Below are 19,055 nucleotides of genomic sequence, written 5' to 3'. Positions count from 1 at the left end.
TAAATGAAAGAGAAATGATTATTACAGTCTTGAGTGACCCTTCATATATTTGTATTTCATAATAGATCCATCAATAAAAATTGCAAGCATTTCAATTGTCACGGCATAACTATGTACCTAATCACAAGGCAGCACTGAGATCCATGCCACCTTCGAGTCTTTGTAATTACTTCTATTTTTTCACAACAAACCCCAGATAAAAAAAAAAAAAAGAAAAAAAAGGGGGGGGGGGGAGGGGGAACAAGAAACCTTCGAGTTCCTTTCTAGACAAATTGGAAGCTTGTTCCCAAATTTAAAGAAAATCGTAAAGTGATAGACATGAAGACACAGCTGATGTAAAAGGAAGAAGCTGTAGGATTCATCTTTTTCATTTTTGAAAAAGGATTGAAATATAAATTAACAGACTCCAAAAAAAGGGAGATGTGGGCGCAGATTTTCCTTAGGGAGGGAACTGTAGATTCATAGTTATTTGAAAGAAAAGTTGGATGGCTATATGGGGTTTGCTAAGATTTTTGAGAAATAGCCATAGCTTATTGAATATAAAAAAGGATGGCTATGAGATTATATGAACATGGAAATTATCAAAGCTAATGTGTGCTAGACCTGAATCGTGGAACCATCAGAGCTGGGAAACTAAAGCCTCCTATTTGATGGTGAAGCCAGAAAAAAATGCCGCTTTTCATGAATTTTACCAAAAAGTGGAATGGACAGGAGTTGTTCAATATCTTTACTTAGATTGAGGTGCAGGTCCCTGAGCTGCTGCCGCTGCTGTTGGTTGAAGGACCAGAACTCCAGCCTGACTGTTGCACATTCAAATGAGGAGCAGGTCCACTCTTTGAAAAAATTGAACCAACCGATCCACTGGGTATGCTTGTTGAAGAAGACAACCTAGTTGAACTGGAGTCCTTGCTGGGTCCTGAAATAGGTTTGGACCGCAAATCTGAAGATGAGGATGATGGGGCAAGAGTGCCAATTGAAGAGCCCACCAGGTAGGGCGCAACTGGCATATCAGCAAGAGAAGATGCAGATGGGCTGTAACTCAACGTTCCCATTGGATGATCGAATTTGCATGCAGGCCCAAACTTGCACTGTCCACGTTGTGTATAGTGAGAACAAGTTGGAGCACCCTGATTAAGAACGTAGTAGGTCAGCATTCAACATGTAAGTAAGTATATGAAGATGTGGAAGCCTACAAAACAGCATGCCCTGATATGACTTTATATATGGCTACATCAGTTCAAAGAGGAAAAGAAGTTATATATAGCTTACTTAATGACTGTGAATGGGAACTTGAGAACCAAGATAAACATGTAGAGGATGCACAGCTAACAAAGCAGAATTATCAGGATTTCAGGCTAACAAGTGATCCACACATAGGTATACGTGTAATTGTTAGAGCAAAAGCAAAAAGAGACAGAAGAAACTGCCAATGCAATTTATTGAACAAACTACAAATCAATCAAATTATAGAAGGTCCAAAGAAACCACATAAATCAATATGTCATCATGACTTGACATTTAAAAATGATCTCACCTAGATGATGACCTAGAAGTTTTATCATGCAGAAGGCACTGTATGGTCTTTGATTTTAGTTTTCTTGGGGGCCGATCAAAAGATCAGCTTGAGCATGAGAAAATTAAATAACAATCATAAAATGAGACATGATGGCCAAAGAAATAGATGATGACAGCTGTTTTCAAATCTTCCATCCCCAAGACAAATTTGCCCATACAATGTAGCTCACATCTCTGACCATGACTACATATGCTTTGAGACACTAGAGACAAAAAAAGATACACTGATTCCAGCACTCAGTCCCAACAATATTCTCTTAATAAAGCATGAACCCAGAATTGGTTGCATGACTAACAAGTGCAAATTACAGCAATAAAGTAAGTACCACTTGCAAAATAAGTCCACGATAGTATGCTTAAGTAAATAAGTAAACGATAGGGATTAAGACAGGAAAAAGAATTGTCAGCCAAAAACCCTAAACCTGCTTAAGGGATGCAACAAAGTCCAGTACATCATAAAGACAATAACTTGTGACATCAACGCATCTATCACATCTCCACTATCAACTCTCTTCATTACAATGTAGAACTGCATAAAGACATGCCTTCATGAGTTCAATTTATCCACCTCGTAATCGTACTGACAGATCCATCCCAATTCACAACTTGAACAAATCCAACAACTTAAGAAGATAAGAAAGCAGCAAGGATGGATAAAAAAACATGTCACTGCAGTCCCTAAGACAAGAAGAAGATAAAAACATTAAGACAGAGGAGCCTAACCCTTTTCCAAACTCCCATAGTGGCCCAAAAACTACCAAAAGAAAGAGTAGTAGAAATAAATAGAGTATCTAAATAAATTCCAGATTTTCTTTGTTTCTGAGAATACAATCACAAGAAGTAATTTAGCCAGAAAATGGACGTTCTCAACAAGTACTCTATCCTTGATATGTAAAGATCAGGACACTGTTTAAAAGACACTCAACATGTTAAAAAGATGACCTTGTGTAATAGTAAGCTATTATCTCAGGAAGTGAATCACATTTTCATTGTTTGGTTGATGATATAGAAAATGCTCCAGACTTATGGTAAACCAAGGAAAATGTGACTGATCAGAGCACAGAAACAAAAGGTAGCACATACGATCTCCCAAACAATGTCAAAATAAATCAGAACTAACTGAAAGAACAAAAACACATCCAGAGGAGCATGATCAGCAATGAAGAAAGTTTAGAGAGAAACTTCCTCAAAATGTCAAATTATTTCACCATGCAATCAGATCACCCTATAAAGCAGAAAGGTGAAGTTGCGACTACAATCCAGATATTAAATGTTAATCATAGGACTCAAAAGCTGATTGTATTGTTTTCCAACTTAGCACTCATTAATGAAGTGATTATTTTAAACCAGGCCAGAATATAAAAAATTCTTTGAAAATATTCATTTCCACATCAGAGTAGCTTAACTCCACGCACTACTTTGGTACAAAAGCTGTGAATCCGAGAAGCTATCGAGTTTAATGAGTGGAAAAGAGCTGCCATATCATGGGAATAGACTCTCCTAATTGCTTATCAAGATAAAATATCCCACAGAGAAGCAAGCAAGCACATTGCTTCTTGTATTTCACTTACAGAAGCATAAATGGAGATGACAAGAGACAATAACTATGTAATGTTCTATACATGAACCACAGATGCAATCTAAAGAACCATGCCGCTTAAAAAATTCCAGAGTCAAAATCTCATTCTCACATGGTGCACCAGCATCACAAGGAAAAAAAAAAGCTACTTCAAGAAATATAATCGAAGTGAAAAGACTCACCCTATAAAGCATCCAGAGATCAAGGGCAAGTACCACCCAATCACCTACTCTGATAAGATCCCAAAAATACTACACTAGAAGCAGGCAGGTGTATGCCACAGTTGTGTCAAAAGTTTCAAGGTTCTAACCACATGAAATGAACTTTTGTTTCACTAAGACTCAAACGAGAAAAAAACAGCTAACAAAAGCAAGGTTAGAATTTTTCTGATGAAAATGATAGGAGGGCAAGAAGAGGAGTGAGAGAAAGAAATAGCAACTATACAACTGCAGCATTGTGGTCGCATCACTCAGAAAAAATATAAATTCAGAAAATTCAGAAAATCCTGTTTCAATGATCTCCACCAACACTAGTCAAAAATGCTATGCGGTAAGCAACAAACAAAATGGGTGTGATTAATTAGGACATTTTGCGACTTTATTAGGTAAACAAACTAGTAATGCATGCCCTGACATAAGGTAATAAGGTATCACAATGCCAGAGAGTTTTATGTAGATACTTACTGGGCGTAGAGGAAGACCAATGGGGCTAAGAACAACATTTGTTTTTGACACTACCAATTCTGGGGGGTGATGATATCTACATGAGGATCTGAATTTACAATCACCAGTTTTTATGTAATACTGACATTCCGGCTGGCCAGGTCTTTCTGGGAACAAGTGCTCCTTCTGGGTACTGCTTGAAGGACCTGTTGCAGGAGGTATGGATTGAAATGCCCCAGTATAAGCAGGTGCAGAAGGAGATAGGGCTGACAACCCGTAGACTGATCCTGAGCCAACTGCAGGCTGAGTATTAGGAGAGGCTACTGGACTTACAGGTGCCTGCACCAGAAGAGATTACAACTACTATGAATAGAAGTAGATGGTCAGAATGTAATGAAATAGAGGAATTTCTATTGACCTACCGGGTAAGGATTCCAACTTGGATATGGAACTACGCTTGGGGAAAGCAGCACAGGACCATAAGGACCTTGTACATATGAACCTGGCAGCAGAGGAGGCCTTGCAACCATTACGCCATACTGTTGAGATGAAGGGACAGAGGGAGATTGCACCGAAGGATATAAAGTTGGGCTAGGTACAGGAGCAATTTGCGGAGCCAGTGATTGTGCTGGAATTTGTATGTTACCTGGCTGTGGATGGTGGAACTTACATGTCGCCCCAAACTTGCACTGCCCTGTTTTAATGTAGTATGTGCATTCCCTTTCACCCTGTAGTCAATTAAAACTAAAAGAATCAGCAAACATGAATTCATACTCAGTGCAAAAAATACCATCATGATCAAAAGCATAAATCTTAAATGCCCATGTAAAGATATACAGACCGGGCGTAATGGGTATCCATAATAATTCAGTGACACGGGACTAGCAGAACCACCTCCCTGCTTAGGATGGTGGTACTTACAGGAAGCACCAAATTTACATGTCCCCGTCCGCATATAATACTGCAAATAAAGCAAAAAAAAACAGCTCAATCAGTGCAACCATAAATCCCTTCTCCCATAAACCATCAAACTCAACCAAACCAAACGCACAATTAAACAGCAAAACTCCTAATTCAGCCACTAACATATACAACCATATGATAGCATCCACATTCTCAGAACAAATTTGCAACACATCCCATAAGACACGGACCGGTATAACGCACTTAATCAACACACATTGCATCAGCGTTCCATCACACTCGATCAAACTAATCATATCTTTAACCAACACGCATTGTCCACAATCAACCATTTGCACATACAGCAAATCACAGTAATCATTCAAAACCAGAAAAATTACCTACCTGGCAAAGCGGCTGACCCACTCGCTCTGGATACTCCGCTCCACCAGCCCTTGGCGCTCCCAAAACCTATAAAACAACATCAACCACAACAGTCAACCACACCACCTTCACGTATGAAAATTACTAACAAAATTAACCCTCCTCCAAACACAGTTCCAAAAACCACAAGATCAAGACTAATTACCAAACACGGACCATTTAAAACTCAATTCAAGTCAAACCAAAGTAAAATCAGTCAAAATTACCGCACTCCGGTCACGTGGATGATTATACCGACACCGAGCTCCGTACCCGCACCACCCGGTTCTCAAATAATACATACAATCTTGCTCATTAGGTCTCTCCGGGTATACGGATTCTGTTTCCCCTAATCCCAATTGCCAAACACCCTCTGCATCAACCACATAATCATAATTAATCATAATCAACAAAAACAGACAACTATTAAGTCACAATCGAATTAATGTAGGTCACCTTCAAGTCCGGTTTCCGGTCCTGAACCCGTCCATTCCAGTGCCGGATCGGATTGTGAGCCTTCTTGTGCCCGACCGTACCGGTCCATTCTGTACGGACCAACTCCCGAATTCCAAGGAACCGGACAGAAACTGGAGTGAGACCAAGCAAGTTCCTCCGGTCCTTGTACAGTTACTAAATGAGAGAAACCGTTCTAGGAGAGAAAAGGTAAAAAGAACTGATGAGATGTTTTTGTCTGTGCTTTTTGGATTTTCTTTTTTTAAGGACAAAAGGAGAAAGAGAGAGAGAGTGAAAGAGGTAGACAGTGTATGGTGTTCGGTTTTTATGGAGGTTTATGGATTTTGTGAGTTGCTTTCACTTTCTGTTTCTCTCTCTCTCTCTCACTCACTTCAGCGATGGTTGTTGCTGATGTTGTTTGATCTTTTCTTTTGTGTGAGTGATGGTGTTGGTGGTTTATTTATACGCGCCAAAGAGAGCAGCCACAACCTAAAATAATTATTCTTTTTTAGGTAATTAATTCCAATAAAAAAAACAAATAAATGAAGTGTGACTTTATTTACTAACTATATATAAAAAAGAATGTCTCTATAAATAATGTAATTGAATTTAATTATAATATTTAATTTAAATTTAATTAATAAATAAATTAAATTTATATAATTCATTTATTACATTTTTTTAGCATCCTCTTGTTCATTCAAATATTTCTTAAAATAATAGATAGATAAGTATTTTGAAATATTAAATTCTATTTAAAATTTAATTCTAAAATGATTCCTTAAAAACACCCTTAAATTGAATTTAATTTAAAGAGTTTCAAATATTCTAGTCTAAAACTATGAGTTGGATATGAGTTAGCGTCCCTGGGTTCTGTGGGGACATGAACTTGTAAGAAGAGGAGAGAGTTGTCTTTTCGAGCAAGGGTTATTCCAAAAAGGGTAATGAGGGAGGAATATTAATTTAAGTGCTTAATTAATCCTGTGTGAGTGAGTGCATGGAGGTGTTTTCCTCTACGTGGCATGCAAAGAGGATCTTCCTTGAAATTGGAAAAGAAACAGTATTCTTTTTTCTTTACTTTATGGCTCTTTTTATAAATATAAATTAAAAAAGAAAAGGTTATCTTTTTCATTAAAAAAAAAAGTATCAATTTAGGTAAAATGGCATGTGAGTGTTTTTGTTCCTATTGGTTTGGGTTCAAATCAATTAAAAAGAATAAATGAAGTATGGAAGAATGAACTCTCTTTACAAAGAATATAACATTAGAAGTATCTTTAGTTTAAAGTTTAGTTGGAAGTGTTAATTTTTAAAGTATTTTTTAATTAGAAATATATTAAAATAATATTTTTTAACTTTTTTAAATTTATTTTTGATATTAACACATCAAAAAGATTTAAAAACATGAAAAAAATAATTTAAAGCTAAAAAAATTTCAAAAATCTTCAAAAATATAATTAAATTGTAATGTCAAAAGAAATCTTAAACATTAACTAAAAGCTAAAAGAGAAAAGGATTTTACTATACCTTTCCTCTAAAGTTAATATTAAGACAAATAATTTTTTTTCTAGTTTTAATTCTATATGTTAACATTAAGGTTAATAAGGATGGTGCTTTATAGTTTTTTTTTTAATTTGCTTTTTATAAGTTTATTTTAGACTTATTATTTGAATAACAAATTTGATGGGTTGATTAAATTTTTTTCTTCTTTTTCTTATTGATTTTTTTCTCAATTTTATCATTCAATATTAGATTAATTGAGAATTAGGTATTGTGATTTATTTTATTTGTTTTAATGATATTATTCTCATCTCATGACTCGAATCACGAGTTTGGTGGATTATAATTTTTTTATTTTTTTAATTGATTTTTTATTTTTTATTTCATTATTTAACATTAGATTTACTGGGAATTGAAATTAATAATATTTGTTAATTTATTTTTTTATGAGATTATCTTAGTATCATAATCTCAATCGCGAGTTTGACGAGTTATTTTGGTTGACTTAAGTTTTTTTTTTTTCAATTTCATCATTAATTCAACATTGAATTGATTGAGAATTAGGACTCATAATTTTTTTTTGTTGTGCTTCTAATAATTTATCCCTATCTCATTCAACATTAGGTCATATGTTTTGTTTTTTTTAATTGATTTCTTTTTCAATCTCAACTTCAATATTTGATTTATTTGAATATATATTTTATAATTTATTTTGATTTATTTTTTATAGGGTTATCATAGTCTCACAATATAGCATGCGAATTTGTAAGTTTACCTGAGCTAACCAAAATCTATCAAATATATTATTGTCTCAATATTTACATTACAAAAATCTCATTTTAAATATTTATTTTGAGTCAGATTATGTTTTTAATAATTATTCAGGTTGTTTTTTAATTCATACAATCTATAGAGTCATATTAGATCATTTCCTATATAGTTTTAAATTTATTTTCTAATATAAAAAATATAACTTAATATTTTTATATATTAAAAAATAATTTACCTGCAATATAGTACAAATAAATTACTTAGATTTTTTCTAAAAGAAAATTTGACCCCATGGTTGAATTTTTCAATCTTTTAGATTGGTCAATCACAAAGAATAAAGTTATAAAGTTCTATATATTGTTCACCTACAACTTTAACAATCATGATTTTTGAAAAGATGAGGGGTTAATTACCCATCAATTTCATGTGGCATCATCTCTCTGGTCTTGCTAGCTATTTATTCTTATATTTAATAATATGTTATTTATTTTTATATTCAATATTTAAAATTAACAATTTAAAATTAAAAATTAAAAATATTAATAGTTATATATTTTTATAAATTTTTCTAATACAACAATATATTTATATTTTTTTAATAAAAAAATTTTTGTATTACAACAAATCCAATAAACCTATCATTTTATTTAAAAAAAAAACCAATGCTACATTACTTTGAGTTAAAGGGTTTTTTTTGTATATAATTAAAAGGGACAAAAATTAATGGAGATTAAGTGGAAAAAAATTATCAACTACAAATTTCTTCATCATTTGAACTATGAACGATTTTTATTTTCATCTCTTTCTATTTTTCAATAATAATAAATATTATCACATCAACTTTCGCATTAATCAATATTAAATTTTCTTTACGATCTTAACAATGCATTATATATATATATATATATTGATTGTTGTCTTTTATGATGGGATTTGGTTTCTATTTTGAAATAAAATAGATGGAAGATAAGAAAGAGATAGAATATTCGTTTTTATGCATTTCATGTTTTAAAATGATATAAATTTAATTTAAAATTATTTTAAAAACATGTTTATTTCATGTCATTGTCTTCATCTCTCAAGCTTTATCATCTCTGTATATATGATGAGTACACACTAACACATGAGAATAATTATTCCCTACTGGCACAAGATCCGAATTTAAGAGTTGAAAGTAGAAATTAATTAATCTTCCTTGTACAATTTCGTAGAGTAGTTGTATATTCTATCTGCTAGCTAGCTAACTACATGTTATTTGTCATCCAGATCTCTCCTTCATCGATCCTGCAGGTATCTCCAAGAACCCTAGCTAGCTAGCTAATTGTTGTGAGTGTATGTTATGTAATATCCAGATCTCTCCTTCATCGATCCTGCAGGTATTACTAACACAATTACTAACACAGAGGCAAGAGTTTTTGTCAGCTGTAAGGTGGAAAAGGGTCACAGATCTTACGAACTTCTTTGGCAGTAATTAAACAACGATTAAAGTCTACAAGTAAGAATAATGGACTTAATTTGTCATCAGAATTAAGTAGAATTATTCACTTGCAACTACTCATCTTGAGATTTTCACAAGGATCAGAAAAGACATGAACCCTGGACGTAAATCTCTCCACCCTCCGCAGAGCACTTGAGTTTGATTCCATTTACCACCACGAGGACAAGGACAATGAAGATGGTTGGCCCAACTGTACCAAGTTAGACTGGAAAGATAGCAAAACACCCAGCTCCGATCGTATTCAAAATGGGAGCTGGCAAGCTTAGCTAAAAAAAGGAGGAGCGAGGAAAACTCGCAACGCTTGGGGGCGGCCGGAGGTGCTGATATCGGGTTAACTTAGGTTTTTCATCTGGTTTGGTCGACGCCGACTAGATCAGTTATCAATTCAAGTTTTTTTTTTTTTTTGACAAAATCAGCTCCGTTTTTAAATGGTTATGAAACTCGGGCTGGAACCGCTCCCTGCTGTTCCGGGTTTCATAACCATTGTCGGTTTATCTACAAGGACAGATGTTTTGTACCCATACGTACCTTTACAAACATGGTAAAATTGATAACTGATTCCACTCCTACCACTACACGTCAGATATTCGATTTTTAAAAATATTTAAAAAAATTTATTTTAATCTTAATAAAATATTTTCATGAATTGATATATAGATTAATATAAAAAATATTAGTCTAATATAAAAATATTTTAATCTTAATTAATACATAGACTAATACAAAAATATCTTTTATTGTAGAATAAAAGAAGACATGAGATCATTAGTACATTTAACCTTACAAAAACACGCCCAGTATGTTTTCGATATTTTTTCTTAAATAAACATACTTTTAAAACTAAATAGAAAATTGACTCCCAAGCATGCACGTAATTGTCACAAACTCAGATGATGCTACCATTGGTTAATCGTGTTCATTTTATCATAACAAAGACGTTTTAAACAAAGGACTATAGGCAATTAGGGTTAGGGCATGATTTTCAACCCATTAAACCCTTGTAAAGCACGGGCTTTGCTGCTTCTTACAGTATCTCGTGGCTGTGGCCTCCCCACGTTCCCTTAAGATGCGTGATCCCGCGCAATTAAAAGCCACTGAAACTCTTGTGCTAGCCCGGAAATTCACGTTTTAAGGCGGTCCCTCTGGTATTAGGATTTGGTCCAATCGATCACTTTACATATAATCTGATCAAATTAGTCCCTTCACTTCCACTTTTGGTCATTTTAACCTGAATTTGGCTGTGAGAATTGCAGAAAGAAAAGAAAAGAAAAACAAATAAAGAAAATAAGCTGGAACTTTTCCAATTTGTGATTCTCAAAACTAGCACTCGGAGCATTCCAAATAGTTTTCTATTTTTTATAAGCTTGTAAATATTAATGTTCGAAAGATAAACTAAACAATTTTAAATATTAAAAAAAATTAAAATTATTTTCACAAGAATAATAATAAAAATTATTAACGTTTGTGAAATATTGTGATACAACTCTAACCCTTAAGGGGCGAAAAAAAACTATTTATCACAACTAGAGATAGCGTAGAGTCAATCGCTTTGCTAGAGCGTGTGATTGTACTATCAAATCTGCTAAAATAAGAGCTTGGAAGAGGTAGCCATCAGGGGAGACTTTTTCAGCTACATCCGGTTGTAGCAAACTGAATCAAGGGTTGATATCCTGCCTCGGAAATTTCACTGCGGTCGTCCGATTGGGAGATAGGGTAGTCGGTGAGAGGTCTGTATAAATGAATGATCGTGTACGTTAAGGAAATGACCGGATGTATTGGGTAGGAGAAAGGGTTGATGGGGATGGGATAGACAGGGGCAGCCGGTCATCAGGTGGAAAGTGGGTGCTGTTATGACTTGGACATGTTCTTGGCCACATGTGGGCACTTTAGAAGATTTGGTATTAATTGCTATTGATTTTGTAGCGTAGTGAGCATATCTTACATCATCAACGAAATGTCGGCGAGCCACTTGTGGGAGTGGTAGGTGTTCTGTGGATAGTTTAGTTGTTAACTCGGTGGTCCGATGAGTTGATCTCGAAAAGCATGAGTTCCCAAATTTTATTCATGTGAAGTCTTAAGTCAAACGGTAAAAGACCAGCGCATTCGGCCAAGCATTCTGTCGTGGACTGAATTATCCTTTTTAAATTTTAAAATAATATTAAGAGTACAAATATTTTTTAATAATATTATTATTAACACAATTTCTCACAAGTTTCAAATTACACTATTTAAAAACAAAATCAAAATAAATTATTAAATTTAATAAATTTAAAAATAACCTAAATAATAATATTAAAATAATACTAGATTGAATCGAATTTGATCATTTTATTACTTGAGTTATGAATTTTAATTAGTTTAATAATTTTATTGTTTTTATAAATTATTTTTATTTAATTTTATAATAACATTCATATTTTTAAAATTGAACATCCACTCTAAAACAATATTTATTTAAAATTATGATAATCTTATAAAAAATAAAAAAATATATAAAAAACAAATTAAACTAAATTATCTAATTTCAATCCTCTAAATCAATAACAAAAGATAAAAAAAAGTGGTCAAAATGGAAAAAGAAAAGAAAAGAAAAGAAACTGTGGATTACTTAAGTTTTAAGGAAGAGTAAAAGATTTTGAGAACATGACTGAGTTATCAATAATCTGATCAAACATGATTTAATTCCTAACTTGGGCTTTGGTGGGCTTGCACGTTGGTATGAGCCATATCTACATCAGCATTGTGATTTGTTGGGTTGTCTCATTGCATTAGACATTCGTGGTCTTAAATAATCTACATTAGCCAATTTCTGTTAGTTTTGATTTTTAAAGAGGAGGAGGGATGCATTGATCTTAGTTCGTTCTTCTTTTAAGAATTAGAATTAGTAAAAAATAAAAAAAATTATTTATCACCATCAGAAGATTTATTCTTAACTCTTTTTCATGCAATTAAAGAGTTTTTATTTCATGGTCATGGATTTGCAATCAACAGCAAAAAGCAAAGAGCATAACAACTAAAATCACGACTGGTGCTTAGTACCGTGGAGGAATGCTCTCAGAAAGTTGATCATGACTGGTGCAGTTACATGCTCCTGCAGAAGAGGACTCGTCATCTTCTCTACCAGCTTGCTTCCTGCGTGTGAGCAAATAGTCAGAATGCCAGTGATTAGTAACAGATGTAATCTATGTGAACTGTTTGGACCGAAAATCTTAACACGTGCATTCCAAAATGTCAACAAATACACATGTGAACCCTCCTCTCCTGTCAAAAGTATAGAACCAATCAAGGGAAAAAAGCAGCAACTGATAAATACAGCTATCAAAATCATTTAAAGCCTTGCATACAAGCAACACCCTAATTGTTCTAACACAGGGAAGCGTACATAATGTGCCCTCAAAGAAGCTACATGATAGCATGCATCTGCCTCACAATGCAAAGACCTGATTGTATTCTTGAAGCACAAGAACTTCAAGTGGGAATTGCTCCTTCCTATATTAGCAACACCATGAGTGGATAACACATTACCTTAACATCTTCAGCTGTTCTCCTTTTGCTACATCCTTCAGCGAAACGAAGGATGGTTTGTATGCAATTGCATATTTGCTTCCCTGAATATGACATATTCTAATAACTTTCATGAATTTCCTTCTTGTGTCATAAATAGCAAAACGTTCATGATTGTTCATCATCAAGATCAATCCACTGTTCAAGAAAATCAAGGGCTCATATAGGTTTCCAAAATCTAGGTTTCTACCGGTAAACAGTTTGGTCCAAGATTGCTTGTTCCCATACTCCTTCATAACCCATATTTCAAATTGAGGATCAGAATCGGTGTTGAAGAAAGACACGCCCAGACAACCTTCAAAAACTGTCAATGTAACACAGCCCTCATCATAGCAAGGCGGCAAGGACAATTGGCTAAATTGCTCATTCTCAAAGTTAAAAGAACCTATAACATTCACACAAGTGTCTTCATCACGAAAGACCCAATGGATTGATCCGCAGACAAAACTATCGAACATGAGAATATCGAGACTACGAAGAGCTTTGTGAACACCTCTCCATTTCCCTGTACCAATCGTGTATATCTCAGCCTCAGGCTGGGAATCAGGCCCTTTCTTCGAATAAAAAGTGCGCAACACTTTGTATTCTTTAGTAATGGCACTGTATCCCAATCTGAAACTACTCTTTTGCCTTGTACCTTGACCAGCAGCGAGTGGAATGGAGATATACTCCCCCAAAATTGGATTGCACAAATAAATGTCATCATGGGAGCCGTCTTGGAAGGTTTCAGAAATGCAAAGAAGCCCATTACAAGAGTTTGCAATCAAGAAATCATTATTATAGGGTAGGTTGATTTCCTGAACAAACTTCATTTCTTCAGCAACACGGAAGCGCAAACCAACAGGCTTTCCATTTATTTGGACAAGCTGGAGGCTTCTTGATTCAGGATTGTTTGATATGGTTTTGACTAGCAAGCTGGTGGGTGATCTTTCAAGATGGAGCTTGGCAAAGAAAGAATCTGATATGAAGTCAAGCCAAGTCTTGCAAACACACCGGCAATTCAAGATGGTCTTGATGGGCAATCTTGATAGTATGTCCATTATCAAACAGGATGCAAGCTTATTCATTAGACATTCACTGCTTGCAATGACAATAGGAATTTGAGAACTTGATGCTCTTTTTCTTGGATTATCATCCATGGAGAGGGTGGTTACTTGGTTTTCTTTAGACTGGTTTGCTTCAAGAAATTGAGAATTGGAGGCGACAATACTTGAGGATTGGGGATGACTTCTTTCAGGGGTTTTAAGTGGCTCATGCAACCTTTTTCTTCTAATGAACTTGGTCAATCTTGGGTTTTATAGAGTCGTGTAGATTGAAACTGATATTATTATTTTTTCTAAACAAAATTAATTAACTTGTTATCGATTCATGGAATTTATTTGTTATTATTATATTGATTAAAGATAAATTAATTTTTTAATATTTTATTGGCATAATAAAATACCTAAATCATGTTTTTTATGAGGTTTAAAATCAAAATTTATACACATTTAAAATAACTAAAATATTTTTAAAATTAAAATTTCTTCAAAATATCTTTAGCTCGAATATTTTCATCCTTTCATTCTAATTTTTTTTTATTGCAATTAAGATTAGTAAATAGAATTTTCTTGTTGAAATTAGAATCATCTAAGAGCTATTTAGTAATTTAATAAATATAAATATTATTAAAAAAAAATTAATGATGTGACATGTTTTTCAAAGTAGCAAATGAAAAGTCACTAAACAGTTAAATTCCAACTTTCAAGGAGATATTTGATTTGTTGTGGTGTTAGACAATATATATAATCAATGGATCTTTAGTGTGGTGTTAATAACTTTTTGTTTTATTTTTTTTTCTTAGCTTTAATTTTCATGTTTGACCCTATAAATCTTAAAATCAACATTTCAATTTATTTTTTTCTTATGATTTAGTCCATGTTCTCTTGATTATTTTTTATATGAATTTTTTTATAAAACTAGATTTTTTATTGCATCTTTTGATTTTCTCATATGTTATATTTTGTCCATATTCTCTTGATTGCTATTTGTTGTATTTAAGATCTTTTTTAAAATTTATTTTTTAAAATTTCATATTTTTCTGGTTTTTTTCCAATTAGATTTGGTTTTTATTCTTTTCATTACTATTTTTTATTTTAAAAAACTTTTTAAATTGATTTTTTTCCTGTTTCATCTTTTAGTATTAAATTGACTGGGAATTGAGATTCTTGACTGAGTTTAAGTTTAGGATTTAATAGGTTGTGAGTTTGAAAGATTCATCCAGGTTTAAGAGATTTGTCTAAGTTAGTTTATTTTTTTTCTTTTTCTAAACTCATATTTTTTTTCCAGTTTCATCCTTAAATATTTATTTAATTGAATATTGAGCTCTATTATCTTTTTATTATTTTCTTTGTCTAAGATTTTCACTAATTTTAAAAATGATGTAGGTTTTTGCACTTTTTCTATTTTATTTTTCATTCTTTGTTGAATTTATCTTTTTTCAAATACCTTTTTTTAGTTAAATAAAATTATTTAGTTAGATATAAACAATAGATGCTCACTTCATTATATTTTGTTTGGTTTGCTTTCAGGGTAGTTACTTTAGCGGAGTATGCAACTTTTTTTTATTTCACAGACTTGTAGTGTCGCCCTTTACAATGATATTAACTATCTTGATGTGATTTTTTTGGTGGTGGAGTAGTGTCAACGATAGAATGACGATGGATCTCCAATGAGTTTTTTTCTTCTTTTTTAGATTATAATATTGGAAGCTTATTTTTTATATTTAATTGTTTCTTTTTTTAAATTCCTTTATTTATTGGTGATGTTTTTTTTTATCATATTATTAAATTAAACAAGTTAATTGAACTAGTTAAATCAATGAATCAAGTGTATAATTTTTCTTACACCTTTAAAAATGTTGGTGTCGCCCAACATCCTTTCTTTAGGTTCGAAAAAATTGATCTTACCCCACAATATAACATAGACCCTATATCTAGTTACTACTATATTAAGAGAACAAAAAATTGAAAAGTTAAGAAAAAAATTAATTTACATGCAATGTGAAGTATTTGAATTCATTTAAATTTGTGTTATCAAGTTAGAAATAAAGATTTTTATAATTTATACTAAAATAAATCTTGTACTTGTTGATTGATTTTTTTCATTTAATTTTTCATGCTTGTGATGATTTTCATATAAACATGTTTAAACTTGTTCTCAATAGTTGAGACTAATAAAATAGCTTAGGTGCTACCGATCCAAAAATCAATAGCAATGGTGAAGTCATCAATTCTCTCTCTCTCTCTCTCTCTCTCTCTCTATATATATATATATATATAGCAGAACGGATTACAATATTAAAATAATTCTATATTATTTTTCTATTCAGATATGTACATGTTATATATTTTAAAATATGCCCCTTCAAGCTTATCCTAGAGTAGAGTAGAGTAGTTTGAAAATGATAATAGTATTTTTTTTAAAAAATTATTAACTTATTATTGTAATTAATAAAATCTTTATCATAGTATTTATTTGCCATTATTATATTGATTAGATAAATAGGTTTTTTAACATTTTGTTGGCACAATAAAATAACTAAATTACTTTAATTTTTTTTAAAAATTATTATTCATTAGCTTTAAAAAAAATTACTATTTTAAACACATTTAAAATAACTAAAATATCTTTAAAATCAAAATTTCTTTAGCTTGTGTTAACGAGTATTTTCATCTTTTCATTTTAATTTTCTTGTTACAATTAGGCTCACTTAAAAGCTATTTAGTAATTTAATAAACATAAATATTATTAATAAAGGTTGATGATACGACATGGTTTTCGGGTGGCGCGTAAGGAGTCACTGGATAGCCAAACTTCAACTTTCAAGGCGATGTTTGATTTGTCATGGTGCCCCCTCAATCACCATTCAACACATGTGGTCAATGTATCTACGGTGTGGCGCCAATGACCTTTTGTTTTCCTTTCCTTTTCTTTCTCCTTTTTAATTTTCACGTTTGACCCTATAAATCTTACGATCAACATTTTAATTTGTTTTTTATTTTTCTTTTGACTTGGTCTATGTTCTCTTGATTCTTTTTTTCATATAAGATCATTTATAAAATTGGATTTTTTTTATTGCATCCTTTAATTTTCTCATATGTTAGATTTTGTCTATATTCACTTGATTGCTATTTGTTTTATTTGAGACTTTTTTTAAAAATTCATTTTTTACAATTTCATTCTTTTAATGGTTTTTTCCTATTAGATTTAAATTCTATTCTTTTGATTACAATTTTCTTATTCTGAAAAACTTTTTAAATTGATTTTTTTTTCCAGTTTCATCTTTAAGTATTAAATTCATTAGGAATTTAGATTCTTAACTGAGTTTAGGTCTAGGATTTAATGGGTTGTGAGTTTGAGAGATTAATTCAAGTTTAAGAAATTCATCTAAGTTTGTTTATTTTTTCTTCTTTTTTAAGGCTCATGTTTTTTTTTTTCAATTTCATTCTTAAGTATTTTTTTAATTGAATATTGAGCTCTATTATCTTTTTATTATTTTCTTTGTATAAGATTTTTCACTAATTTTGAAAATGACTTAAGTTTGTGTTGTTATTGTTTTTCATTATTTGGTGAATTTATCCCTTTTTAAATAATTTTTTTTAATTAAATGAAATTATCTGATTAGATATAAACACTAGATGCTTGCTTCATTAGATTTTGTTTGGTTTGCTTTCAGGGTAGTCACTTTAGTGGAGCATGCAACGTTTTTTTATATTGCAGACTTGTAGTGTGACCTTTTACAACGATGGTAAAAACCGTCACCGTGTGATCTTTTTGGTGGTGAGTTGTGTCAATGATAAAGCAACAATAAGTCTCCAATGAGCTTTTTTCTTCTTCTCCATATTATGATATTGGGAGCCCATTTTTTATATTTAATTGTTGCTATTTTTTATCCTTTTATTTATTATTGATACTTTTTTTTAATCATATTATTAAATTAAACAAGCTAATTGAAGCTAGTTATGTCAATGAATCAAGTGTATGATTTTTCTTGTATCTTTAAAAATGTTGGTGTCGACTAAAAATCCTTTCTTTAGGTTTGAAAAAATTGATCCGACCCCACAGTGTAATATCACCTATCTAGTTGTTACTACTATACTAAGAGAACCAAAAATCAAAAAGTTGAGAAAACAATTAATGCTAGAATACATGCAATGTGAAATGTGTGAATTCATTTAAATTTATGTATCAAGTTAGATATAAAGATTGATATAATTTATACTAAAATAAATCTTGGACCTGTTGATTGATTTTTTTATTTAATTTTTCATGCTTATTGATAATTTCATATAAACCTCTTTAAACTTGTTCTTAATATTTGAGAATAATAGAATGGCTTAGGTTGTACCTTAGCCAACCTTTTCTATTTATATATATATGTTGCAGAACATGGTTGTAATTGTAGAAAAGTTTCAGATTTACTAGTATTCCACCAATTAATAATCCAAGATCCCAGACTTTTATTAAATGAAAAAGAGACCCACCAAGGCAAAAATACTATAGACGTAAGATATAGAAATGAATGCATTTTTTTTCTTCTTCCATTTTTTTGTCTGTGAATTTTTAATGAATCTGCTTCATTCATCAACTCTATAAGATCTAAAAGAAGAAATGGCAAGATAAGTTATGTATCTCAATGGAGAAAATGAAATGAAATAAGTATGTGGAAAACAAGACAGGGATTCTCTACAATGACATTGTAGACCAATTGAAAGGGATGTAGCGCAGCTTGGTAGCGCGTTTGTTTTGGGTACAAAATGTCACGGGTTCAAATCCTGTCATCCCTACTTATTACTTCGCCTCTGAGCAATACAATAACAAGGGATCAATTGAGATCAATTAAAATTGGGCATACCTAATCATAAATTAATATGATATTAAAGAATATCATATTATTATTTATTATATTTATATATAATATAGTTTATATATGAGATAGTATAGGCATTCAAGATGTAGTGGAGTAAAAAAAAAAGAATCTTTTTACTTACAGCTTTCTTTTTTGTAATAAAAAAGCGCTCTTAGTTCAGTTCGGTAGAACATGGGTCTCCAAAACCCAATGTCGTAGGTTCAAATCCTACAGAGCGTG

General features: G+C 31.9%; 1 protein-coding gene and 1 non-coding gene across 2 annotated transcripts; one reads left to right on the top strand and one right to left on the bottom strand.

Moving 5' to 3' along the window:
• On the bottom strand, window positions 1-6,042 carry LOC105121657 (zinc finger CCCH domain-containing protein 34-like). Its single transcript, XM_011020388.1, has 7 exons — window positions 5,599-6,042; window positions 5,370-5,515; window positions 5,125-5,190; window positions 4,658-4,777; window positions 4,239-4,544; window positions 3,838-4,155; window positions 1-1,127 (listed from the first exon to the last, which is right to left on the bottom strand). The coding sequence occupies exons 1-7, from the start codon at window positions 5,684-5,686 to the stop codon at window positions 732-734; spliced, it is 1,440 nt and encodes a 479-aa protein (XP_011018690.1). The 5' UTR covers window positions 5,687-6,042; the 3' UTR covers window positions 1-731.
• Window positions 6,043-18,981: 12,939 nt separating this feature from the next.
• Window positions 18,982-19,055, top strand: TRNAW-CCA (transfer RNA tryptophan (anticodon CCA)). Its single transcript has one exon. It is a non-coding gene; the product is annotated as a tRNA-Trp (tRNA).

This window comes from Populus euphratica, unplaced genomic scaffold (assembly GCF_000495115.2).
Source record: "Populus euphratica unplaced genomic scaffold, PopEup_1.0 scaffold25.1, whole genome shotgun sequence".
Classification (NCBI taxonomy): domain Eukaryota; kingdom Viridiplantae; phylum Streptophyta; class Magnoliopsida; order Malpighiales; family Salicaceae; genus Populus; species Populus euphratica.
This window is presented reverse-complemented; position numbering and strand designations above follow the sequence as displayed.

Coding starts and splice junctions, on each gene's coding strand:
- LOC105121657 (XM_011020388.1), bottom strand. CDS start 5,686: ATGGACCGGTACGGTCGGGCACAAGAAGGCTCACAATCCGATCCGGCA. Junction 5,516..5,598: donor ACCGGAAACCGGACTTGAAG/GTGACCTACATT, acceptor TGGTTGATGCAG/AGGGTGTTTGGCAATTGGGA. Junction 4,778..5,124: donor TGGGTCAGCCGCTTTGCCAG/GTAGGTAATTTT, acceptor CTTTATTTGCAG/TATTATATGCGGACGGGGAC.